At 52.2% G+C, this 26,804-nt stretch overlaps 1 protein-coding gene across 1 annotated transcript; it reads left to right on the forward strand.

The window, feature by feature from the left end:
- Positions 1-11,194: 11,194 nt before the first annotated feature.
- Positions 11,195-26,804, forward strand: LOC144952816 (uncharacterized). Its single transcript, XM_078883283.1, has 5 exons — positions 11,195-11,230; positions 16,228-16,536; positions 18,127-18,207; positions 22,202-22,333; positions 26,754-26,804. Exons 1-5 carry the CDS (start codon positions 11,195-11,197, stop codon positions 26,802-26,804), a joined length of 609 nt encoding a protein of 202 aa, XP_078739409.1.

The following is a 26,804-nucleotide window of genomic DNA, read 5'->3' on the forward strand; positions in this document are numbered from 1 at the left end:
TAACACCACAGCAACTACACCGACCACAACAAGCACAAAAAGCACCACAGCAACAACAACCACCACAACAACCACAGCAACCAGCACAACCACCACAACAACCAAAACAACCACCACAGCAACCACCACAACCACCACAACAACCACAACAGCAATCACAACAACCACTACAGCAACAACTACAACCACCACAACAACCACCACAGCAACAACAACCACCACAACAACCACCACAGCAACCACCACAACAACCACAACAGCAACCACAACAACCACCACAGCAAACACAGCAACAACAGCCACAACAACCACCACAACAACAACCACCACAACCACAACAACAACGAGAGCCGTGCAAGAATCCTGCCAAACCCTGAGTCCGACTCCTGGCTGTGACTCTGAACATCGTCACAGCCAGCAACCATTGTTGTTGTTGTCGTTGTCGTTGTTGTCGTTGTCGTTGTTGTTGTTGTCGTTGTTGTTGTCGTTGTTGTTGTTGTCGTTGTTGTTGTCGTTGTTGTCGTTGTTGTCGTTGTTGTTGTTGTCGTTGTTGTCGTTGTTGCTGCTGCTGTTGTTGTTGTTGTTGTCGTTACATTGTTTCGCGTTGTCACCTTTCAATTTGCGTTATGCCGAGCCGAGTCCCGGCACCGATTCGGAAACCTCCTGCCAAGGATTGAGTCGGCGTCTGCTCGCCCCCCGCGCTGGCACGGTTCCGGGTTGCCGGCCAGTGGAAAAAAACACCGCCGCCCGTCACTGTGGTGCTGGCCTGGCTCGGGTGTGGAAAGTGGAAAAACCACCACTATCCGTACCGTGCTGGCACGGTTCGGATGTGGCCAGTGGAAAAACAACCTCCACCTGTACCGTGTTGGCACGGTTTCGGATGTGGCCAGTGGAAAAGCAACCTCCACCCGTACCGTGTTGGCCCTGGTTCGGATGTGGCCAGTGGAAAAACAACCACCACCCGTACCGTGCTGGCCCTGGTTCGGATGTGGCCAGTGGAAAAGCAACCTCCACCCGTACCGTGCTGGCCCTGGTTCGGATGTGGCCAGTGGAAAAACAACCACCACCCGTACCGTGTTGCTGGCACGGTTTGGATGTTGCCAGTGGAAAAACAACCACCACCCGTACCGTGTTGGCCCTGGTTCGGATGTGGCCAGTGGAAAAACAAACACCACCCGTACCGTGTTGCCCTGGTTTGGATGTGGCCAGTGGAAAAACAACAAACGTACCGGTTTGGCCTGGTTCGGATGTGGCCAGTGGAAAAACAACCACCACCCGTACCGTGTTGGCACGGTTTCGGATGTGGCCAGTGGAAAAACAACCACTACACGTACCGTGGTGCTGGCACGGTTTGGATGTGGCCAGTGGAAAAACAACCACTACACGTACCGTGGTGCTGGCACGGTTTGGATGTGGCCAGTGGAAAAACAACCACTACCTGTACCGTGTTGGCACGGTTTAGAATGTGGCCAGTGGAAAAACAACCACTACCAGTACCGTGTTGGCCTGGCTCGGATGTTGCCAGGGGAAAAACAACCACTACACGTACCATGTTGGCCTGGTTCGGATGTGGCCAGGGGAAAAACAACCACTACCAGTACCGTGTTGGCACGGTTTTGGATGTGGCCAGTGGAAAAACAACCACCACCAGTACCGTGTTGGCCCTGGTTCAGATGTGGCCAGTGGACAAACAACCACTACACGTACCGTGTTGGCCTGGTTCGGATGCGGCCAGTGGAAAAACCACCACCACCCGTACCGTGCTGGCACGGTTCGGATGTGGCCATTGGAAAAACAGCCACTACACATACCGTGTTGGCCTGGCTCTGGTGTGGACAGTGGAAAAACAACCACCACACGTACCGTGTTGGCACGGTTTCGGATATGGCTAATGGAAAAACAACCACTACCCGTTCCGTGTTGGCCCTGGTTCGGATGTGGCAAGTGGAAAAACAACCACTACCAGTACCGTGTTGGCTCGGATGTTGCCAGTGGAAAAACAACCACCACCCGTACCGTGCTGGCACGGTTCGGATGTGGCCAGCGGGGGTGGCGGGTTGTGCGTGGAGTCTTGGGCCTCCTGTGTTGTTGTTTGTTTGTTGTTGTTGTTGTTGTGATGCTCAGGGGAGGCTACGGCTCCCATGGTCACCTCCCGGACAGCAGGCGGCTCGATTGAAGTCCCCAGTTGCTGCCTTGGCTTGGCTCATCGCGTTTAACCGAAGCTGCCATAACCTCTCCGTTGTATCTCTCTCTATCTCCGTAACCTCTCTCTCTGTCCATCTCTCTCTGTCCACCTCTCTCTCTCCACCTCTCTCTCTCCACCTCTCTCTCTGTCCACCTCTCTCTGTCCACCTCTCTCTCTCCACCTCTCTCTGTCCACCTCTCTCTCTGTCCACCTCTCTCTGTCCACCTCTCTCTCTCCACCTCTCTCTCTCCACCTCTCTCTGTCCACCTCTCTCTCTCCACCTCTCTCTCTGTCCACCTCTCTCTGTCCACCTCTCTCTCTCCACCTCTCTCTGTCCATCTCTCTCTGTCCATCTCTCTCTGTCCACCTCTCTCTCTGTCCACCTCTCTCTGTCCACCTCTCTCTGTCCACCTCTCTCTGTCCACCTCTCTCTCTCCACCTCTCTCTCTGTCCACCTCTCTCTGTCCACCTCTCTCTCTCCACCTCTCTCTGTCCACCTCTCTCTCTCCACCTCTCTCTCTGTCCACCTCTCTCTGTCCACCTCTCTCTGTCCACCTCTCTCTGTCCACCTCTCTCTCTCCACCTCTCTCTGTCCACCTCTCTCTGTCCACCTCTCTCTCTCCACCTCTCTCTGTCCACCTCTCTCTCTGTCCACCTCTCTCTCTCCACCTCTCTCTGTCCACCTCTCTCTGTCCACCTCTCTCTGTCCACCTCTCTCTGTCCACCTCTCTCTCTCCACCTCTCTCTGTCCACCTCTCTCTCTCCACCTCTCTCTGTCCACCTCTCTCTGTCCACCTCTCTCTCTCCACCTCTCTCTGTCCACCTCTCTCTGTCCACCTCTCTCTCTGTCCACCTCTCTCTGTCCACCTCTCTCTCTCCACCTCTCTCTGTCCACCTCTCTCTCTCCACCTCTCTCTGTCCACCTCTCTCTCTGTCCACCTCTCTCTGTCCACCTCTCTCTGTCCACCTCTCTCTGTCCACCTCTCTCTCTCCACCTCTCTCTGTCCACCTCTCTCTGTCCACCTCTCTCTCTCCACCTCTCTCTGTCCACCTCTCTCTCTGTCCACCTCTCTCTCTCCACCTCTCTCTGTCCACCTCTCTCTGTCCACCTCTCTCTGTCCACCTCTCTCTGTCCACCTCTCTCTGTCCACCTCTCTCTCTCCACCTCTCTCTGTCCACCTCTTTCTCTGTCCACCTCTCTCTGTCCACCTCTCTCTCTGTCCACCTCTCTCTGTCCACCTCTCTCTGTCCACCTCTCTCTGTCCACCTCTCTCTGTCCACCTCTCTCTCTGTCCACCTCTCTCTGTCCACCTCTCTCTCTGTCCACCTCTCTCTCTCCACCTCTCTCTGTCCACCTCTCTCTGTCCACCTCTCTCTGTCCACCTCTCTCTCTCCACCTCTCTCTGTCCACCTCTCTCTGTCCACCTCTCTCTCTCCACCTCTCTCTGTCCACCTCTCTCTGTCCACCTCTCTCTCTCCACCTCTCTCTGTCCACCTCTCTCTCTCCACCTCTCTCTGTCCACCTCTCTCTCTCCACCTCTCTCTCTCCACCTCTCTCTGTCCACCTCTCTCTCTCCACCTCTCTCTGTCCACCTCTCTCTGTCCACCTCTCTCTCTCCACCTCTCTCTCTCCACCTCTCTCTGTCCACCTCTCTCTGTCCACCTCTCTCTGTCCACCTCTCTCTGTCCACCTCTCTCTCTCCACCTCTCTCTGTCCACCTCTCTCTGTCCACCTCTCTCTCTCCACCTCTCTCTCTCCACCTCTCTCTGTCCACCTCTCTCTGTCCACCTCTCTCTGTCCACCTCTCTCTGTCCACCTCTCTCTCTCCACCTCTCTCTCTCCATCTCTCTCTCTCCACCTCTCTCTGTCCACCTCTCTCTGTCCACCTCTCTCTGTCCACCTCTCTCTGTCCACCTCTCTCTCTCCACCTCTCTCTCTCCATCTCTCTCTCTCCACCTCTCTCTGTCCACCTCTCTCCATCTCTCTCCACCTCTCTCCATCTCTGTCATCCTCTCTCTCTGTCCACCTCTCTCTGTCCACCTCTCTCTGTCCACCTCTCTCTCTCCACCTCTCTCTCTGTCCACCTCTCTCTGTCCACCTCTCTCTCTCCACCTCTCTCTCTCCATCTCTCTCCATCTGTCATCATCTCTCTCTGTCCACCTCTCCATCATCTCTCTCTGTCATCATCTCTCTCTCCACCTCTCTCTGTCCACCTCTCTCTGTCCATCTCTCTCCATCTCTCTCCACCTCTCTCTCTCCATCTCTGTCATCATCTCCATCTCTGTCATCATCTCCATCTCTGTCATCATCTCTCTCTCCACCTCTCTCTCCATCTCTGTCATCATCTCTCTCCATCTCTCTCCATCTCTGTCATCATCTCTCTCCATCTCTCTCCATCTCTCTCCATCTCTGTCATCATCTCTCTCCATCTCTCTCCATCTCTCTCCATCTCTGTCATCATCTCTCTCCATCTCTCTCCATCTCTGTCATCATCTCTCTCCATCTCTCTCCATCTCTCTCCATCTCTGTCATCATCTCTCTCCATCTCTCTCCATCTCTGTCATCATCTCTCTCCATCTCTCTCCATCTCTCTCCATCTCTGTCATCATCTCTCTCCATCTCTCTCCATCTCTCTCCATCTCTGTCATCATCTCTCTTCATCTCTCTCTCCACCTCTCTCCATCTCCGTAACCTCTCTCTCTCCATCTCTCTCCATCTCTGTCATCATCTCTCTCTGTCATCATCTCCATCTCTCTCCATCTCTCTCCACCTCTCTCTCTCCATCTCTGTCATCATCTCTCTTCATCTCTCTCCATCTGTCATCATCTCTCTCTGTCCACCTCTCCATCATCTCTCTCTGTCCATCTCTCTCCATCTCTGTCATCATCTCTCTCTCTCCACCTCTCTCCATCATCTCTCGACCCGTGTGTGTAACTTGACCTATGCAGCGTAGTTTCCTCGGTAGATTTCAAAAAAAATGTTCTATCGGTTTGTCCGCGAACCGCCGCTAACGTCGGCTCGAAAGTAATCGGATTACTTTCGGCGCATTGGATTACTCTAGCGGATTACCTTACCGCAGCCGTATCAGTAGTAGTAGTCGCAGTGGCGGTGGCAATTGTAATCGTCGTCATCGTCAGCTGGTCTCGCGGTTATCGATCTCTTTGCGGAGCCCTACACTCGTGGGCAGAATAAAACTCGTTCAAAAATAAAGTTTTGTTAAAAACGCAACGGCTTCATGATCAACTTGGTTTAAAGCGAGGTCGAGAAGGACGTCAATGGCGCCCGAGAGAGACACGTGGTGCACGAGACGGAGAGACACGTGGTGCTCGAGAGAGACACGTGGTGCCCAAGACCACGTGGTGCACGAGGCAGAGAGACACGTGGTGCACGAGACAGAGAGACACGTGGTGCACGAGACAGAGAGACACGTGGTGCACGAGGCAGAGAGACACGTGGTGCACGAGACTGAGAGACACGTGGTGCACGAGGCAGAGAGACACGTGGTGCACGAGACAGAGAGACACGTGGTGCACGAGACTGAGAGACACGTGGTGCACGAGGCAGAGAGACACGTGGTGCACGAGACAGAGAGACACGTGGTGCACGAGGCAGAGAGACACGTGGTGCACGAGACAGAGAGGCACGTGGTGCACGAGACAGAGAGACACGTGGTGCACGAGACAGAGAGACACGTGGTGCACGAGACAGAGAGACACGTGGTGCACGAGACAGAGAGACACGTGGTGCACGAGACAGAGAGACCACGTGGTGCACGAGGCAGAGAGACACGTGATGCACGAGACAGAGAGACACGTGGTGCACGAGACAGAGAGAGACACGTGGTGCACGAGACAGAGAGACACGTGGTGCACGAGACAGAGAGACACGTGGTGCACGAGACAGAGAGAGACACGTGGTGCACGAGGCAGAGAGACACGTGGTGCACGAGACAGAGAGACCACGTGGTGCACGAGACAGAGAGACCACGTGGTGCCCGGGACACGTGGTGCACGAGACGGAGAGACACGTGGTGCACGAGACAGAGAGACACGTGGTGCACGAGGCAGAGAGACACGTGGTGCCCGAGAGAGACACGTGGTGCACGAGGCAGAGAGACACGTGGTGCTCGAGAGAGACACGTGGTGCCCGAGACAGGGAGACACGTGGTGCCCGGGACACGTGGTGCACGAGACAGACACGTGGTGAAAAATTAGCATGTAACTGGGCACGAAAGTGGCTATGTTAATGTGAGAGATTAGCATGTAACTGGGCACTCACTCACTAACCCACTCACCCACCCACTCACTCACTCACCCACCCACTCACTCACCCACCCACTCACTCACCCACCCACTCACTCACCCACCCACTCACTCACCCACCCACTCACTCACCCACTCACCCATTCACTCACCCACTCACCCACCCACCCACCCACTCACCCACTCACCCACCCACCCACCCACTCACCCACTCACCCACCCACTCATCCACCCACTCACTCACCCACCCACTCACTCACCCACCCACTCACTCACCCACCCACTCACTCACCCACTCACCCATTCACTCACCCACTCACCCATTCACTCACCCACTCACCCACTCACCCATTCACTCACCCACTCACCCACCCACCCACCCACCCACCCACTCACCCACCCACCCACCCACCCACCCACTCACCCACCCACCCACCCACTCATCCACCCACCCACCCACTCACTCACCCACCCACTAACCCACTCACCCAGCCACCCACTCACTCACTCACCCACCCACTCATTCACTCACCCACTCACTCACCCACCCACTCATTCACTCACCCACCCACTCACCCACTCACTCACCAACCCACCCACTCACCACCCACTCACCCACCCACTCACCACCCACCCACTCACCCACTCACTCACTAACCCACCCACTCACCACCCACTCACCCACCCACTCACCACCCACTCACCCACCCACTCACCCACTCACTCACTCACTAACCCACCCACTCACCACCCACTCACCCACCCACTCACCACCCACTCACTCACCCACTCACTCACTAACCCACCCACCACCCACCCACTCACCCACTCACTCACTAACCCACCCACTCACCCACCCACTCACCACCTACTCACCACCCACCCACTCACCACCCACCCACTCACCCACCCACTCACCACCCACCCACTCACCACCCACTCACCACCCACCCACCCACCCACTCACCCACTCACCACCCACCCACTCACCCACCCACCCACTCACCCACTCACTCACCCACTCACCCACCCACCCACTCACCCACCTACCCACTCACCTACCCACTCACCCACCCACTCACCCACCCACCCACTCACCCACTCACCCACCCACTCACTCACTAACCCACTCACTCACCCACTCACTCACCCACCCACTCACTCACCCACCCACTCACCCACCCACCCACTCACTCACTCACTCACCCACCCACTCACTCACTAACCCACTCACTCACTCACCCACCCACTCACTCACTCACCCACTCACCCACCCACTCACTCACCACCCACTCACCCACAGACGGAGAGAGATAGGAGCCACGTGGACGAGGGGACACGCGGCAGGGCGGAGACGTCAACGTTGACATTCGTCCAGCAGCGGATAGATCCTGGCTGCTGCTGCTGTATGCACTGTACTCTATGCACTGTACTCTATGCACTGTACTCTATACACTGTACTCTATGAACTTGTTTCGCATCGTGGTGTAGTGTATAGTGTAGTGTATAGTAGTGTAGTGTATAGTGTAGTGTGTAGTGTAGTGTATAGTGTAGTGTGTAGTGTAGTGTGTAGTGTAGTGTATAGTGTAGTGTATAGTGTAGTATGTAGTGTAGTGTATAATAGTATATAGTGTAGTGTATAGTGTAGTGTATAGTGTTGTGTATAGTAGTGTAGTGTTTAGTATTGTAGTAGTGTAGTGTATAGTAGTGTATAGTGTAGTGTATAGTGTAGTGTATAGTAGTGTAGTGTACAGTGTAGTGTGTAGTATTGTAGTAGTGTACAGTGTGAATCGATATCGCACTGATGGATCTAATCATGACAGACCGGTTAATCGACATCACACTAATCGATAGCACAGCTGGCCAATCGGTATCACACCAATCGATTACCGTAATCGATACCAAGCTGGTGAATAGGCACCACACTTAATCGATTAATCAATAGCAGGTTGGCAAATTGGCACCACGCTCATCGATTAATCGATATCGGTCCGACGAATCGACGTCGCCCGAATCGATAGCGATCCGGCGATTCGACGCCGCCCCTCAATCGATAGCAGGCCGGCGAATCGACATCACCCTAATCGATTAATCGATAACCCCGGCGGATCGGCGTGACACTAATCGATTCATTTGACATCGGCCTGGGGAATGGACGTGCGATCGATTCAATCGGCAGGCGGATCGCCAGCGAGGCTAATCGATTAATCGATACCAGGCCGCGTCTCCTATAAAAGCAGGTGGTGCCATACCGGAAGTGGTTTGTGGAGATTTCGCTGCTCGCTACTAACAGCAAACAATTTCTATTAACTACTAACTAATTACTAACTAACTACTTACTAACTACTCACTAACTACTCACAACTACTCACTAATTACTCACTAACTACTTTAACTACTCACTAACTACTCACTAACTACTCATAATTACTTACTAATTACTTAGTAACTACTCAACTACTAACTAACTACTCACAACTACTAACTAACTACTTACTAACTACTCACTAACTACTAACTAACTACTCACAACTACTTACTAATTACTTAATAACTACTCACAACTACTAACTAATTACTTACTAATTACTTAATAACTACTCACAACTACTAACTAATTACTTACTAATTACTTAATAACTACTCACAACTACTAACTAATTACTTACTAATTACTTAATAACTACTCACAACTACTAACTAATTACTTACTAATTACTTAATAACTACTCACAACTACTAACTAATTACTTACTAATTACTTAATAACTACTCACAACTACTAACTAATTACTTACTAATTACTTAATAACTACTCACAACTACTAACTAATTACTTACTAATTACTTAATAACTACTCACAACTACTAACTAATTACTTACTAATTACTTAGTAACTACTCACAACTACTAACTAATTACTTACTAATTACTTAGTAACTACTCACAACTACTAACTAATTACTTACTAACTACTTACTACTAACAAACAACTACCACTACTTAATACTACTAACAACTCACTACTACAACAACTACAATTACTTACTAACTACTTACTAACTACTTACTACCAACAAACAACTACTAACTTACTAGCTACTACTACCACTAACTACCTACCACTAACTACCACTTACTACTACCACTAATTAATTACCACTAATTAATTACCACTAATTAATTACCACTTACTACTACCACTAATTAATTACCACTAATTAATTACCACTAATTAATTACCACTTACTACTACCACTAATTAATTACCAATTACTACTACCACTAATTAATTACCACTAATTAATTACCACTTACTACTACCACTAATTAATTACCACTAATTAATTACCACTTACTACTACCACTAATTAATTACCACTAATTAATTACCAATTACTACTACCACTAATTAATTACCACTAATTAATTACCACTTACTACTACCACTAATTAATTACCACTAATTAATTACCACTTACTACTACCACTAATTAATTACCACTAATTAATTACCACTTACTACTACCACTAATTAATTACCACTAATTAATTACCACTTACTACTACCACTAATTAATTACCACTAATTAATTACCACTTACTACTACCACTAATTAATTACCACTAATTAATTACCACTTACTACTACCACTAATTAATTACCACTAATTAATTACCACTTACTACTACCACTAATTAATTACCACTAATTAATTACCACTAATTAATTACCACTTACTACTACCACTAATTAATTACCACTAATTAATTACCACTTACTACTACCACTAATTAATTACCACTAATTAATTACCACTTACTACTACCACTAATTAATTACCACTTACTACTACCACTAATTAATTACCACTAATTAATTACCACTTACTACTACCACTAATTAATTACCACTTACTACTACCACTAATTAATTACCACTAATTAATTACCACTTACTACTACCACTAATTAATTACCACTTACTACTACCACTAATTAATTACCACTTACTACTACCACTAATTAATTACCACTAATTAATTACCACTTACTACCACTAACTACCTACAATAATGAGCAGTTATAACGGCGGTGGTGATGGTCGGAGTGCCAGTGGTGTAAATACTACCGCTGATACTACTACTACTGCTGATACTACTACTAATACTACTGCTGATACTACTACTAATACTACTACTAATACTACTGCTGATACTACTACTAATACTACCGCTGATACTACTACTAATACTACTACTAATACTACTGCTGATACTAATACTACCGCTGATACTACTACTAATACTACTACTAATACTACCGCTGATACTACTAATACCGCTGATACTACTACTAATACTACTACTAATACTACCGCTAATACTACCGCTGATACTACTACTAATACTACTGCTGATACTACTACTACTAATACTACTACTAATACTACTACTAATACTACCAATACTACCGCTGATACTATCGCTGATTCTATCGCTGATACTATCGCTGCTGCTACGTCTACTGATACTGCTGCTGCTACATCTGATACTACTGATACTACTACTACCACTACTACTTCTACTACTGCTGCTACTGCCACTGTTACTACTGCTACTACTTCTACTGCTACTACTACTACTACTGCCACTACTACTACTACGACTACTGCTGCTGCTACGACTACTGCTGCTGCTGCTACGACTACTACTGCGACTGCTACAACTCTGGAAGTGACTCCAATGTACTCGGCCCTGCTGAGGTCACTGCTACACGAGGTGAGTCCTAGATCAGCCGTTATAGGGGTTTATTAGGATCCTTATAGGGTTATTTGAACCCTTATAGGTGTTCATCTTCTTGGTTCTTTCGGGAAAGTCATCACGTAGAAGGGAAATAATAAAATAATAAAAATTTAACATCGTAAAATAATTCTCACGACGTTTCGGCCACAACGCAAGCAGCCGTCCTCAGGTGAAGAACAGCGTCTGTCGGAAAGACAGCGTCTGAATGTGACTGCAAGGATTCATACTCATTCAGACGCTGTCTTCCCGACAGACCTGTTCTTCACCTGAGGACGGCTGCTTGCGTTGTGGCCGAAACGTCGTGAGAATTGTATTTTATTATGTTTTATTTTATTATTTCCCTTCTACGTGACTTTACCGAAAGAACCAAGAAGATGAATCCCTGCAGTCACGAAAGCTTTAAATCGAAAGTTATAGGTGTTATTAGGACTTTTATAGGGGTAACCTTTATCTGGGCTATTATAACCTTTATCTGGGCTATTAGGATCCTTATAGGGTTATTAGAAACAGTATAGGGCTTATTAGGACCTTTATAGGGGTAACTTTTATCTGGGCTATTATAACCTTTATCTGGGCTATTAGGATCCTTATAGGGTTATTAGAAACATAGGGGTTATTAGGATTGTGGTACCTGCTATGATTACAGCAGTGCATCCCGACTGTGGTGGTGCCTGCTATGATTACAGCAGTGCATCCCGACTGTGGTGGTACCTGCTATGATTACAGCAGTGCATCCCGACTGTGGTGGTACCTGCTATGATTACAGCAGTGCGTACTGACTGTGGTGGTGCCTGCTATGACTACAGCAGTGCATACCGACTGTGGTGGTACCTGCTATGACTACAGCAGTGCATACCGACTGTGGTGGTACCTGCTATGATTACAGCAGTGTATACTGACTGTGGTGGTACCTGCTATGACTACAGCAGTGCATACCGACTGTGGTGGTACCTGCTATGATTACAGCAGTGCGTACTGACTGTGGTGGTGCCTGCTATGACTACAGCAGTGCATACCGACTGTGGTGGTACCTGCTATGATTACAGCAGTGCATACCGACTGTGGTGGTACCGGCTATGACTACAGCAGTGCATACCGACTGTGGTGGTGCCTGCTATGATTACAGCAGTGCATACCGACTGTGGTGGTGCCTGCTATGACTACAGCAGTGCATACCGACTGTGGTGGTGCCTGCTATGACTACAGCAGTGCGTACCGACTGTGGTGGTGCCTGCTATGATTACAGCAGTGCATACCGACTGTGGTGGTACCTGCTATGATTACAGCAGTGCATACCGACTGTGGTGGTGCCTGCTATGATTACAGCAGTGCGTACCGACTGTGGTGGTGCCTGCTATGATTACAGCAGTGCGTACCGACTGTGGTGGTGCCTGCTATGACTACAGCAGTGCATACCGACTGTGGTGGTGCCTGCTATGATTACAGCAGTGCATACCGACTGTGGTGGTACCTGCTATGATTACAGCAGTGCGTACCGACTGTGGTGGTGCCTGCTATGATTACAGCAGTGCATACCGACTGTGGTGGTGCCTGCTATGATTACAGCAGTGCATACCGACTGTGGTGGTACCTGCTATGATTACAGCAGTGCATACCGACTGTGGTGGTGCCTGCTATGATTACAGCAGTGCGTACCGACTGTGGTGGTGCCTGCTATCGCTACAGTAGTTCATGCTGCTTCTATAGCAGTATTTATCGAATCTATAGCACAAAGCACTCACCTGACAGAGCAGCGTGGTGAGGCCTAGTCCCGTGCAGAGCCTCCGGCCTCGCCTAGATTGTCCAGCCGGCCGAGGTGGCACCTTGGCAGGCTGGGGCTGGGCTGCTACCCCCCCCCACCCCCCCGCTGCAGCCACGATGTCCCTGGCCGCTCTGCAGTAATATCTACGGCCTGTATTGGTAGCATCTAGCGATTGTGTAGTAGTAATAACTGCACGCCAGAGGTCGCAAACGGGTTTTGATTCCTTACCCGTACCCGTACCCGGCCGCACCAGGGTCGCAAATGGCTACCCGTACCCGGCTGGGTACAGGTACCCGTTTCCTACCCGTTCCCTACCCGAAATGAGTGACAAACGGTTATTCACCAGTGACTCACGGCCTACCCGTACCCGTACCCGGCCGCACCAGGGTCGCAAACGGCTACCCGTAGCCGGGTATTGGGTAGGGTACGGGTATCGGGTACCCGGTTGCGACCTCTGATATATAGATTAGAACCCTTCTCGGGGCTATTAGGACATTTATAGGGTTATTATAACTTTTATAGGGGTTTATTCGGACCCTTATAGGGTTATTAGGACCCTCATAGGAGTTATTAGAACCCGTAATAGGGTTATTAGAACCCTTAAAAAGACCGTGGTTATAGGGGTTATTAGAACTCGTTAATTATCGTGGTTATAGGGGTTTATTACAACCCTTATAGGGTTATTAGAACCCTTCTCGGGTTATTAGAACCCTTTAAACTGCGTGGTTATAGGCGGTTATTAGAACCCTTATAGGTTTGTTGGAACCCTTATAAATAGCGTGGTTATAGGGGTTTGTTAGAACCCGGCCGGGTACGGGTAGGGTACGGGTACGGCCGGGTACGGGTAGGGTACGGGTAGGGTACGGTACGGGTACGGCCGGGTACGGGTAGGGTAAGGGTAGGGTACGGGTAGGGTACGGGTACGGCCGGGTACGGGTAGGGTACGGGTAGGGTACGGGTAGGGTACGGCCGGGTACGGGTAGGGTACGGGTAGGGTACGGGTACGGCCGGGTACGGGTAGGGTACGGGTACGGCCGGGTACGGGTACGGGTAGGGTACGGGTACGGCCGGGTACGGGTAGGGTACGGGTAGGGTACGGGTAGGGTACGGGTACGGCCGGGTACGGGTACGGCCGGGTACGGGTAGGGTACGGGTACGGGTAGGGTACGGGTACGGCCGGGTACGGGTACCCGTTTGCGACCCTGGTGCGGCCGGGTACGGGTAAGGAATCAAAACCCGTTTGCGACCTCTGCCTGTGATACAGCTGATGATCGCCACGAGCTGTCGGTGATCTGGTGGTGCATTGCCCTTGTCCCGTTCACCTTTTAGGGCTCTCTGGTCTTGCACTGGTGGCGTGACTAGGCCACGAAGACGGGCTGCTGTAGACTGTGCTGTAGGCCAATTCGACACTGCACGTGTAACATTATTATCAGAGTCTGGATGTTGACCGCAAGTACCTTGTGTGTGTGTGTGTGCTTGATACAGCAACTTGATTCCATGCAAAATCTACGGTAATCTACGTGGTGTTTGAACACCTTAATGCACAACCGCCTGTGTTATCATTCAGACGCTGTCTTCTCGACAGACGTGTTCTCCACCTGAGGACGGCTGCTTGCGTTGTGGCCGAAACGTCGTGAGAATTATTTTATTATGTTTTATTTGTATTATTTTATTATGTTTCCTTTTTATTATTTTATTATGTTAAATTTTTATTATTTTATTATGTTTTATTTTTATTATTTTATTATTTCCATTCTACGTGATGACTTTACCGAAAGAACCAAGAAGATGAACACCTACACACGTTCTTGATTTTCACAACTTTTGATAACCGCGCCACCACCAAAGGTGTCTCACGATACGGCTATTTAAGGCCTCGTCACAGAGACGACCTCTCTCTCTTTTGTGCCGATGGTTTTCTCTCTCTCTGTGTATCTTTGTGACGTCTGTCTGCTTGTATGTCTGTCTATAGTTTTCTGGTTAGATTTTTGTCGCTATTTCTTTTATACCTGATGACGATTGCTTGTGTTTGCAATCGAAACGTCGTAGTATGCTATTATTGAATTTATTATTGTATCTTCGTACGTGACTTTACCGAAAGAACCAAAGAGTGATACGGCTTCTGGTCGTTTCCGCTCCCCCCCCCCCCGCCCTTGCAGACCTTCTGCCCGCGGGAAGACACGGAAAGTGCCGGCTTCGTGCCTTCGTCTAAATGTCGACTACCCCCTCAAGCTCCTACTCTTCAAGCTCCTCCTCTTCCTGCTAAAGCTCCTCCTCTTCCTGCTAAAGCTCCTCCTCTTCCTGCTAAAGCTCCTCCTCTTCCTGTTCAAGCTCCTCCTCTTCCTGCTAAAGCTCCTCCTTTTCCTGCTCAAGCTCCTCCTCTTCCTGCTCAAGCCCCTCCTCCTCCCCAAGCTCCGCCTCCTCTTGGCGGAGGCAGCAGCGTGGGGCGTTGCTTTACCCCCGGAGGCATCGGACAGAGTCGCCTGCCGCCAGAGGGAGAGGTGCGGGAGGTGGTGGTGGTGGAGGTGGTGGTGGTGGAGGTGGTGGAGGTGGTGGTGGAGGTGGTGGATGTGGTGGAGGTGGTGGTGGTGGAGTGGGTGGAGTGGGAGGAGGTGGAGTGGGAGGAGGTGGAGTGGGAGGAGGTGGAGTGGGAGGAGGTGGTGGAGGTGGAGTGAGACGAATGATGATTCCACAACATCATCACCTAACGGACACTTGCTGTCTAGAGACACACACACAGACACACTACACTATACACTACACTATACACTACACTACTATACACTACACTATACACCACACTACATACTATACACCACTACACTATACACTACTATACACTACACTATACACTACTGCGTGTGTGTATATGTGTGTGTGTATGTGCGTGTGTGTGCATATGTGTGTGCGTGTGTATATGTGTGTGTGCGCGTGCCTGCGTGTGTATATGTGTGTGTGTGTGTAAGTGTATATGTGTGTATGTGTGTGTATATGTGTGTGTATGTGTGTATGTGTGTGTATATATGTGTGTATGTGTGTGTGTATATGTGTGTATGTGTGTGTGTGTATGTGTGTGTGTGTATGTGTGTGTATGTGTGTGTGTATATGTGTGTATGTGTGTGTGTGTATGTGTGTGTATGTGTGTATATGTGTGTGTGTGTGTATGTGTATATGTGTGTGTGTGTATGCGCGTGTGTGCGCGCGTGTGAAGATTCCCGCCACGTCCGCCACCGGCCCGGCAAAATCTCCCGGCGACGCCGAAGGGAGAGGGGGGAGGAGGGGCAAGAGGCGGGGGCGGGGGTCGGAGGCCAAGGGTCGCGGCGGCGGCCCCTCGACCCCCGCGACCCCCGCGACCTCCCCGGTGACCCTCGTGGCCCCGGTGCGACCCAACTCGGCCTACGCACTCTTCTTCCGCGACACTCACGTGGCCATCCGTGGCCAGGACCCTCATGCCTCCTTCGGGGAGGCCACGCGCATCGTCGCCTCCATGTGGGACAGCCTCGCCGACCAGCAGAAGCAGGTGGGGCACGTGGTGGTGGTGGTGGTGGACGTGGTGGTGGTGGTGGACGTGGTGGTGGTGGTGGTGGCCACGCGCATCGTCGCCTCCATGTGGGACAGCCTCGCCGACCAGCAGAAGCAGGTGGTGGCGGTGGTGGTGGTGGTGGTGCACGTGGTGGTGGTGGTTGTGGTGGACATTGTGGACGTGGTGGTGGTGGACGTGGTGGTTGTGGTGGACATTGTGGACGTGGTGGTGGTGGACGTGGTGGTGGTGGACGTGGTGGTGGTGGACGTGGTGGTGGTGGTGGACGTGGTGGTGGTGGACGTGGTGCTGGTGGTGGACGTGGTGGCGCTGGTGGACGTGGTGGTGGACATGGTGGTGGACGTGGTGGTGGACATGGTGGTGGACGTGGTGGTGCTGGTGGTGGACGTGGTGTTGGTGGACGTGATGTTGGTGGACGTGGTTGTGGTGGACGTGGTGGTGGTGGTGGACGTGGTGGTGGTGATGATGCTCCGAGTGGTGTTGTTGGATTTGGTTTCACAAACAGACGAACTTACACAGAGTCAGTGACCCTGAGACCCTGAGACCCGGTCTCTACTCTAGACCCTGAGACCCTGAGACCCGGTCTCTACTCTAGACCCTGAGACCCTGAGACCCGGTCTCTACTCTAGACCCTGAGACCCTGAGACCCGGTCTCTACTCTAGACCCTGAGACCCTGAGACCCGGTCTCTACTCTAGACCCTGAGACCCGGTCTCTACTCTAGACCTTGAGACACTGAGACCCGGTCTCTACTCTAGACTCTGAGACCCTGAGACCCGGTCTCTACTCTAGACCCTGAGACCCTGAGACCCGGTCTCTACTCTAGACTCTGAGACCCTGAGACCCGGTCTCTACTCTAGACCCTGAGACCCTGAGACCCGGTCTCTACTCTAGACCCTGAGACCCTGAGACCCGGTCTCTACTCTAGACCCTGAGACCCTGAGACCCGGTCTCTACTCTAGACGCTGAGACCCTGAGACCCGGTCTCTACTCTAGACGCTGAGACCCTGAGACCCGGTCTCTACTCTAGACGCTGAGACCCTGAGACCCGGTCTCTACTCTAGACTCTGAGACCCTGAGACCCGGTCTCTACTCTAGACCCTGAGACCCGGTCTCTACTCTAGACTCTGAGACCCTGAGACCCGGTCTCTAATCTAGACCCTGAGACCCTGAGACCCGGTCTCTACTCTAGACCCTGAGACCCGGTCTCTACTCTAGACCCTGAGACCCGGTCTCTACTCTAGACTCTGAGACCCTGAGACCCAGTCTCTACTTTAGACTCTGAGACCCTGAGACCCGGTCTCTACTCTAGACACTGAGACCCTGAGACCCGGTCTCTACTCTAGACCCTGAGACCCTGAGACCCGGTCTCTACTCTAGACCCTGAGACCCGGTCTCTACTCTAGACGCTTAGACCCTGAGACCCGGTCTCTACTCTAGACCCTGAGACCCGGTCTCTACTCTAGACTCTGACCCTGAGACCCGGTCTCTACTCTAGACCCTGAGACCCTGAGACCCGGTCTCGACTGACGTGGTTCGCTTTCTGTTGCTGTGTTTCTGCGTCTCGCAGGTTTACAAGAAGAAGGCTGACGATGCCAAGAAGGAATATCTGAAGGCGTTGGTGGTCTACAAGGCCAAGTTGGCCGCCAAGGTGAGGAGTCAGAAGCACGAGCAGCAGCAGAAGCGTCGTGGGCTCGTTCGTACGGAGTCTCATCCCCAGGGTCTCGGCATCTAGAGTAGAGACCGGGTCTCAGTGTCTCAGGGTCTAGAGTAGAGACCGGGTCTCAGGGTCTCAGGGTCTAGAGTAGAGACCGGGTCTCAGGGTCTCAGGGTCTAGAGTAGAGACCGGGTCTCAGTGTCTCAGGGTCTAGAGTAGAGACCGGGTCTCAGGGTCTCAGGGTCTAGAGTAGAGACCGGGTCTCAGGGTCTCAGGGTCTAGAGTAGAGACCGGGTCTCAGTGTCTCAGGGTCTAGAGTAGAGACCGGGTCTCAGTGTCTCAGGGTCTAGAGTAGAGACCGGGTCTCAGGGTCTAGAGTAGAGACCGGGTCTCAGGGTCTAGAGTAGAGACCGGGTCTCAGGGTCTAGAGTAGAGACCGGGTCTCAGGGTCTAGATTAGAGACCGGGTCTCAGGGTCTCAGGGTCTAGAGTAGAGACCGGGTCTCAGTGTCTCAGGGTCTAGAGTAGAGACCGGGTCTCAGGGTCTCAGGGTCTAGAGTAGAGACCGGGTCTCAGGGTCTCAGGGTCTAGAGTAGAGACCGGGTCTCAGTGTCTCAGGGTCTAGAGTAGAGACCGGGTCTCAGTGTCTCAGGGTCTAGAGTAGAGACCGGGTCTCAGGGTCTAGAGTAGAGACCGGGTCTCAGGGTCTAGAGTAGAGACCGGGTCTCAGGGTCTAGAGTAGAGACCGGGTCTCAGGGTCTAGATTAGAGACCGGGTCTCAGGGTCTCAGGGTCTAGAGTAGAGACCGGGTCTCAGTGTCTCAGGGTCTAGAGTAGAGACCGGGTCTCAGGGTCTAGAGTAGAGACCGGGTCTCAGGGTCTAGAGTAGAGATCGGGTCTCAGGGTCTAGAGTAGAGACCGGGTCTCAGGGTCAGAGTCTAGAGTAGAGACCGGGTCTCAGGGTCTCAGGGTCTAGAGTAGAGACCGGGTCTCAGGGTCTCAGGGTCTAGAGTAGAGACCGGGTCTCAGGGTCTAGAGTAGAGACCGGGTCTCAGGGTCTAGAGTAGAGACCGGGTCTCAGGGTCAGAGTCTAGAGTAGAGACCGGGTCTCAGGGTCTAGAGTAGAGACCGGGTCTCAGTGTCTCAGGGTCTAGAGTAGAGACCGGGTCTCAGGGTCTAGAGTAGAGACCGGGTCTCAGGGTCAGAGTCTAGAGTAGAGACCGGGTCTCAGGGTCTAGAGTAGAGACCTGGTCTCAGTGTCTCAGGGTCTAGAGTAGAGACCGGGTCTCAGGGTCTAGAGTAGAGACCGGGTCTCAGTGTCTCAGGGTCTAGAGTAGAGACCGGGTCTCAGGGTCAGAGTCTAGAGTAGAGACCGGGTCTCAGGGTCTAGAGTAGAGACTGGGTCTCAGGGTCAGAGTCTAGAGTAGAGACCGGGTCTCAGGGTCTCAGTGTCTAGAGTAGAGACCGGGTCTCAGGGTCTAGAGTAGAGACTGGGTCTCAGGGTCAGAGTCTAGAGTAGAGACCGGGTCTCAGGGTCAGAGTCTAGAGTAGAGACCGGGTCTCAGGGTCTAGAGTAGAGACTGGGTCTCAGGGTCAGAGTCTAGAGTAGAGACTGGGTCTCAGGGTCTCAGTGTCTCAGGGTCTCAGGGTCTAGAGTAGAGACCAGGTCTCAGGGTCAGAGTCTAGAGTCGAGACCGGGTCTCAGGGTCAGAGTCTAGAGTAGAGACCGGGTCTCAGGGTCTAGAGTAGAGACTGGGTCTCAGGGTCTCAGTGTCTCAGGGTCTCAGTGTCTAGAGTAGAGACTGGGTCTCAGGGTCTCAGTGTCTCAGGGTCTCAGTGTCTAGAGTAGAGACCGGGTCTCAGGGTCTAGAGTAGAGACCGGGTCTCAGGGTCAGAGTCTAGAGTAGAGACCGGGTCTCAGGGTCTCAGTGTCTAGAGTAGAGACCGGGTCTCAGGGTCAGAGTCTAGAGTAGAGACCGGGTCTCAGGGTCTCAGTGTCTAGAGTAGAGACCGGGTCTCAGGGTCTAGAGTAGAGACCGGGTCTCAGGGTCAGAGTCTAGAGTAGAGACCGGGTCTCAGGGTCTCAGTGTCTAGAGTAGAGACCGGGTCTCAGGGTCTAGAGTAGAGACCGGGTCTCAGGGTCTAGAGTAGAGACCGGGTCTCAGGGTCTAGAGTAGAGACCGGGTCTCAGGGTCAGAGTCTAGAGTAGAGACCGGGTCTCAGGGTCTAGAGTAGAGACCGGGTCTCAGTGTCTCAGGGTCTAGAGTAGAGACCGGGTCTCAGGGTCTAGAGTAGAGACCGGGTCTCAGGGTCAGAGTCTAGAGTAGAGACCGGGTCTCAGGGTCTAGAGTAGAGACCTGGTCTCAGTGTCTCAGGGTCTAGAGTAGAGACCGGGTCTCAGGGTCTAGAGTAGAGACCGGGTCTCAGTGTCTCAGGGTCTAGAGTAGAGACCGGGTCTCAGGGTCAGAGTCTAGAGTAGAGACCGGGTCTCAGGGTCTAGAGTAGAGACTGGGTCTCAGGGTCAGAGTCTAGAGTAGAGACCGGGTCTCAGGGTCTCAGTGTCTAGAGTAGAGACCGGGTCTCAGGGTCTAGAGTAGAGACTGGGTCTCAGGGTCAGAGTCTAGAGTAGAGACCGGGTCTCAGGGTCAGAGTCTAGAGTAGAGACCGGGTCTCAGGGTCTAGAGTAGAGACTGGGTCTCAGGGTCAGAGTCTAGAGTAGAGACTGGGTCTCAGGGTCTCAGTGTCTCAGGGTCTCAGGGTCTAGAGTAGAGACCAGGTCTCAGGGTCAGAGTCTAGAGTCGAGACCGGGTCTCAGGGTCAGAGTCTAGAGTAGAGACCGGGTCTCAGGGTCTAGAGTAGAGACTGGGTCTCAGGGTCTCAGTGTCTCAGGGTCTCAGTGTCTAGAGTAGAGACTGGGTCTCAGGGTCTCAGTGTCTCAGGGTCTCAGTGTCTAGAGTAGAGACCGGGTCTCAGGGTCTAGAGTAGAGACCGGGTCTCAGGGTCAGAGTCTAGAGTAGAGACCGGGTCTCAGGGTCTCAGTGTCTAGAGTAGAGACCGGGTCTCAGGGTCAGAGTCTAGAGTAGAGACCGGGTCTCAGGGTCTCAGTGTCTAGAGTAGAGACCGGGTCTCAGGGTCTAGAGTAGAGACCGGGTCTCAGGGTCAGAGTCTAGAGTAGAGACCGGGTCTCAGGGTCTCAGTGTCTAGAGTAGAGACCGGGTCTCAGCAGGTCTCAGTGTCTAGAGTAGAGACCGGGTCTCAGCAGGGCTCAGTGTCTAGAGTAGAGACCGGGTCTCAGGGTCTCAGTGTCTAGAGTAGAGACTGGGTCTCAGTGTCTCAGTGTCTAGAGTAGAGACTGGGTCTCAGGGTCTCAGTGTCTAGAGTAGAGACTGGGTCTCAGTGTCTCAGTGTCTAGAGTAGAGACCGGGTCTCAGGGTCTCAGGGTTTCAGGGTCTCAGTGTCTAGAGTAGAGACTGGGTCTCAGTGTCTCAGGGTCTAGAGTAGAGACCGGGTCTCAGGGTCTCAGTGTCTAGAGTAGAGACCGGGTCTCAGGGTCTCAGGGTCTAGAGTAGAGACCGGGTCTCAGGGTCTCAGTGTCTCAGGGTCTCAGTGTCTAGAGTAGAGACTGGGTCTCAGTGTCTCAGGGTCTAGAGTAGAGATCGGGTCTCAGGGTCTCAGTGTCTAGAGTAGAGACTGGGTCTCAGGGTCTCAGGGTCTAGAGTAAAGACCGGGTCTCAGGGTCTCAGGGTCTAGAGTAGAGACCGGGTCTCAGGGTCAGGGTCTAGAGTAGAGACTGGGTCTCAGGGTCAGGGTCTAGAGTAGAGACCGGGTCTCAGGGTCTCAGGGTCTAGAGTAGAGACCGGGTCTCAGGGTCTCAGGGTCTAGAGTAGAGACCGGGTCTCAGGGTCAGGGTCTAGAGTAGAGACCGGGTCTCAGGGTCTCAGGGTCTAGAGTAGAGACTGGGGTGTGACGTCATCCCGGCTGTTCCCCCAGGACCGTGCTGCTGCTGCTGCCACGGTGACGGTGACGCCACCGCCACCACCGCCACCGCCACCACCGCCACCGCCACCACCACCACCACCACCACCGGCCCCACGCTTGCCGCGCTCGGGAACGCCGCGTCTGGTCCCGTTCTACGGGACGCCGGGCAGGACGGGAGTTTTCCTGTTGTCTACCGCCACCACCTCCACCTCCTCCACCTCCTCCGTGTTCTTGACACCCCTCCCATCCACCACTGCCACCACCTCCACCGTGTTCTTGACACGATTCCCATCCACTACATCCACCACCGCCACCACCGCCACCACCTCCTCCGTGTTCTTGACACGATTCCCATCCACTACAAACACCACCACTTCCTCCTCTGTCTTCTTGACACGATTGCCGTCCACTATAACCACCGCCACCACCTCCTCCGTCTTATTGACACGATTCCCATCCACTACAACCACCACCGCCACTTCCTCCTCTAACGTGTTCTTGACACGATTGCCTTCCACTCCAACCACCGCCACCTCCTCTAACGTGTTCTTGACACGATTCCCGTCCACCGCCACCACCACCTCCTCCAACGTCGTCGCCACCACAAGCACCACCGCATCGTTCGCAGCCGTCGGCAGCCGCCAGGTAACACAACCACCAACTACAACCACCGACCACCAACCACAACCACCAACCACAACCACAACCAACAACCACAACCACAAACACAACCACCAACCACCAACCACAACCACCAACAACAACCACGACCACCAACCACAACCACAAACACAACACACAACCACCAACCACCAACCACAACCACCAACCACAACCACGACCACCAACCACAACCACGACCACCAACCACAACCACCAACCACAACCACGACCACCACCGCTCTCGGCTTGCCAAGCACTCGCTCACAAACTCACTCACTCAATTTGTCAGTCTGTGGGTCTCTGCTGTGTGAGTAGTCTGTGGGTCTCTGTGTGTGAGTAGTCTGTGGGTCTCTACTGTGTGAGTAGTCTGTGGGTCTCTGTGTGTGAGTAGTCTGTGGGTCTCTACTGTGTGAGTAGTCTGTGGGTCTCTGTGTGTGGGTCTCTACTGTGTGAGTAGTCTGTGGGTCTCTACTGTGTGAGTAGTCTGTGGGTCTCTGTGTGTGAGTAGTCTGTGGGTCTCTACTGTGTGAGTAGTCTGTGGGTCTCTGTGTGTGGGTCTCTACTGTGTGAGTAGTCTGTGGGTCTCTACTGTGTGAGTAGTCTGTGGGTCTCTGTGTGTGAGTAGTCTGTGGGTCTCTACTGTGTGAGTAGTCTGTGGGTCTCTACTGTGTGAGTAGTCTGTGGGTCTCTGTGTGTGGGTCTCTACTGTGTGAGTAGTCTGTGGGTCTCTACTGTGTGAGTAGTCTGTGGGTCTCTGTGTGTGAGTAGTCTGTGGGTCTCTACTGTGTGAGTAGTCTGTGGGTCTCTGTGTGTGGGTCTCTACTGTGTGAGTAGTCTATGGGTCTCTATGAGTAGTCTGTGGGTCTCTACTGTGTGAGTAGTCTGTGGGTCTCTACTGTGTGAGTAGTCTGTGGGTCTCTGTGTGTGGGTCTCTACTGTGTGAGTAGTCTGTGGGTCTCTACTGTGTGAGTAGTCTGTGGGTCTCTACTGTGTGAGGAGTCTGTGGGTCTCTACTGTGTGAGTAGTCTGTGGGTCTCTGTGTGTGAGTAGTCTGTGGGTCTCTACTGTGTGAGTAGTCTGTGGGTCTCTGCTGTGTGAGGAGTCTGTGGGTCTCTACTGTGTGAGTAGTCTGTGGGTCTCTACTGTGTGAGTAGTCTGTGGGTCTCTGTGTGTGGGTCTCTACTGTGTGAGTAGTCTGTGGGTCTCTACTGTGTGAGTAGTCTGTGGGTCTCTACTGTGTGAGGAGTCTGTGGGTCTCTACTGTGTGAGTAGTCTGTGGGTCTCTGTGTGTGAGTAGTCTGTGGGTCTCTACTGTGTGAGTAGTCTGTGGGTCTCTGTGTGTGGGTCTCTACTGTGTGAGTAGTCTATGGGTCTCTATGAGTAGTCTGTGGGTCTCTGCTGTGTGAGTAGTCTGTGGGTCTCTGCTGTGTGAGTAGTCTGTGGGTCTCTGTGTGTGAGTAGTCTGTGGGTCTCTACTGTGTGAGTAGTCTGTGGGTCTCTGTGTGTGAGTAGTCTGTGGGTCTCTACTGTGTGAGTAGTCTGTGGGTCTCTGCTGTGTGAGTAGTCTGTGGGTCTCTACTGTGTGAGTAGTCTGTGGGTCTCTGTGTGTGAGTAGTCTGTGGGTCTCTACTGTGTGAGTAGTCTGTGGGTCTCTGTGTGTGGGTCTCTACTGTGTGAGTAGTCTATGGGTCTCTATGAGTAGTCTGTGGGTCTCTACTGTGTGAGTAGTCTGTGGGTCTCTACTGTGTGAGTAGTCTGTGGGTCTCTGCTGTGTGAGGAGTCTGTGGGTCTCTACTGTGTGAGTAGTCTGTGGGTCTCTGTGTGTGGGTCTCTACTGTGTGAGTAGTCTGTGGGTCTCTACTGTGTGAGTAGTCTGTGGGTCTCTGTGTGTGGGTCTCTACTGTGTGAGTAGTCTATGGGTCTCTATGAGTAGTCTGTGGGTCTCTGCTGTGTGAGGAGTCTGTGGGTCTCTATGAGTAGTCTGTGGGTCTCTGCTGTGTGAGTAGTCTGTGGGTCTCTACTGTGTGAGGAGTCTGTGGGTCTCTGCTGTGTGAGTAGTCTGTGGGTCTCTATGAGTAGTCTGTGGGTCTCTACTGTGTGAGTAGTCTGTGGGTCTCTACTGTGTGAGTAGTCTGTGGGTCTCTATGAGTAGTCTGTGGGTCTCTGTGTGTGGGTCTCTACTGTGTGTGAGTCTGTGGGTCTCTGTGTTGTTCCCCCAGCCTCTGTCTATTATGGGAGGAGGAGGAGGAGTAAGACCCGGTGCGGATCCCGCGGATTGGACTGCAGGAGCCGGGCTGACTCCGGCTCTGTGCTCCCGATCCGGATGCCGGAACTTGCCTGTGGAGAGCAGCGACTGGGATCTGGAGTACTGCAGCAGTGAGTGTGTGGTGCAGCACTGCAGGTGTGTGTGTGTGTCTGTGAGTGTCTGTCTGTGTGTGTGTGTGTCTGTCTGTGTGTCTGTGTGGTGCAGCACTGCAGGTGTGTGTGTGTGTGTCTGTGAGTGTCTGTCTGTGTGTGTGTGTGTGTGTCTGTCTGTGTGTCTGTGTGTGTGTCTGTGTGGTGCAGCACTGCAGGTGTGTGTGTGTGTGTCTGTGAGTGTCTGTCTGTGTGTGTGTGTGTCTGTCTGTGTGTCTGTGTGGTGCAGCACTGCAGGTGTGTGTGTGTGTGTCTGTGAGTGTCTGTCTGTGTGTGTGTGTGTGTGTCTGTCTGTGTGTCTGTGTGTGTGTCTGTGTGGTGCAGCACTGCAGGTGTGTGTGTGTGTGTCTGTGAGTGTCTGTCTGTGTGTGTGTGTGTCTGTCTGTGTGTCTGTGTGGTGCAGCACTGCAGGTGTGTGTGTGTGTGTGTCTGTGTGTGTCTGTCTGTGTGTGTGTGTGTGTCTGTGTGTGTGTGTCTGTGTGTGTGTGTGTCTGTCTGTGTGTGTCTGTCTGTGTGTCTGTGTGGTGCAGCACTGCAGGTGTGTGTGTGTGTGTGTCTGTGTGTGTGTGTCTGTCTGTGTGTCTGTGTGTGTGTGTCTGTGTGTGTCTGTCTGTGTGTCTGTGTGTCTGTCTGTGTGTCTGTGTGGTGCAGCACTGCAGGTGTGTGTGTGTGTGTCTGTGAGTGTCTATCTGTGTGTGTGTGTGTGTCTGTCTGTGTGTCTGTGTGGTGCAGCACTGCAGGTGTGTGTGTCTGTGTGTGTGTGTGTTTGTGTATGTGTGTGTGTCTGTCTGTGTGTCTGTGTGGTGCAGCACTGCAGGTGTGTGTGTGTGTGTCTGTGAGTGTCTGTCTGTGTGTGTGTGTGTGTCTGTCTGTGTGTCTGTGTGGTGCAGCACTGCAGGTGTGTGTGTGTGTGTCTGTGTGTGTGTGTGTTTGTGTATGTGTGTGTGTCTGTCTGTGTGTCTGTGTGGTGCAGCACTGCAGGTGTGTGTGTGTGTCTGTGTGTGTGTCTGTGTGTGTGTCTGTGTGTGTGTGTGTCTGTCTGTGTGTGTGTGTCTGTCTGTGTGTCTGTGTGGTGCAGTACTGCAGGTGTGTGTGTGTGTTTGTGTGTGTGTGTGTCTGTCTGTGTGTCTGTGTGGTGCAGCACTGCAGGTGTGTGTGTGTGTGTGTGTCTGTGTGTGGGTGTGTTTGTGTATGTGTGTGTGTCTGTCTGTGTGTCTGTGTGGTGCAGCACTGCAGGTGTGTGTGTGTGTGTCTGTGTGTCTGTCTGTGTGTCGCTGTGTCTGTGTGTGTGTGTGTGTATGTGTGTGTGTCTGTGTGTGTGTGTCGCTGTGTCTGTGTGTGTGTGTGTGTGTGTCTGTGTGTGTGTGTGTGTCTGTGTGTGTGTCTGTGTGTGTGTCTGTGTGTGTGTGTGTGTGTGTCTGTGTGTGTGTGTGTCTGTGTGTGTGTGTGTGTCACCGTGCGTCATGGCGTTGTGCTGTCTCCGCAGGACGGTGTTCCTCTCGTGGCTGTCGGACCGACTCCAACCTGCGCACGCTGA

The sequence above is a fragment of the Lampetra fluviatilis genome, chromosome 70 (genome assembly GCF_964198595.1).
Source record: "Lampetra fluviatilis chromosome 70, kcLamFluv1.1, whole genome shotgun sequence".
In the NCBI taxonomy this organism is placed as follows: Eukaryota; Metazoa; Chordata; class Hyperoartia; order Petromyzontiformes; family Petromyzontidae; genus Lampetra; species Lampetra fluviatilis.

Excerpts from the sequence above, each read along its gene's own strand:
- LOC144952816 (XM_078883283.1), top strand. The coding sequence starts at position 11,195 with ATGTACTCGGCCCTGCTGAGGTCACTGCTACACGAG. Across the intron at positions 16,537-18,126 it reads TCGCCGACCAGCAGAAGCAG|GTTTACAAGAAGAAGGCTGA; the intron begins GTGGGGCACGTG and ends TGCGTCTCGCAG. Across the intron at positions 18,208-22,201 it reads AGGCCAAGTTGGCCGCCAAG|GACCGTGCTGCTGCTGCTGC; the intron begins GTGAGGAGTCAG and ends CTGTTCCCCCAG.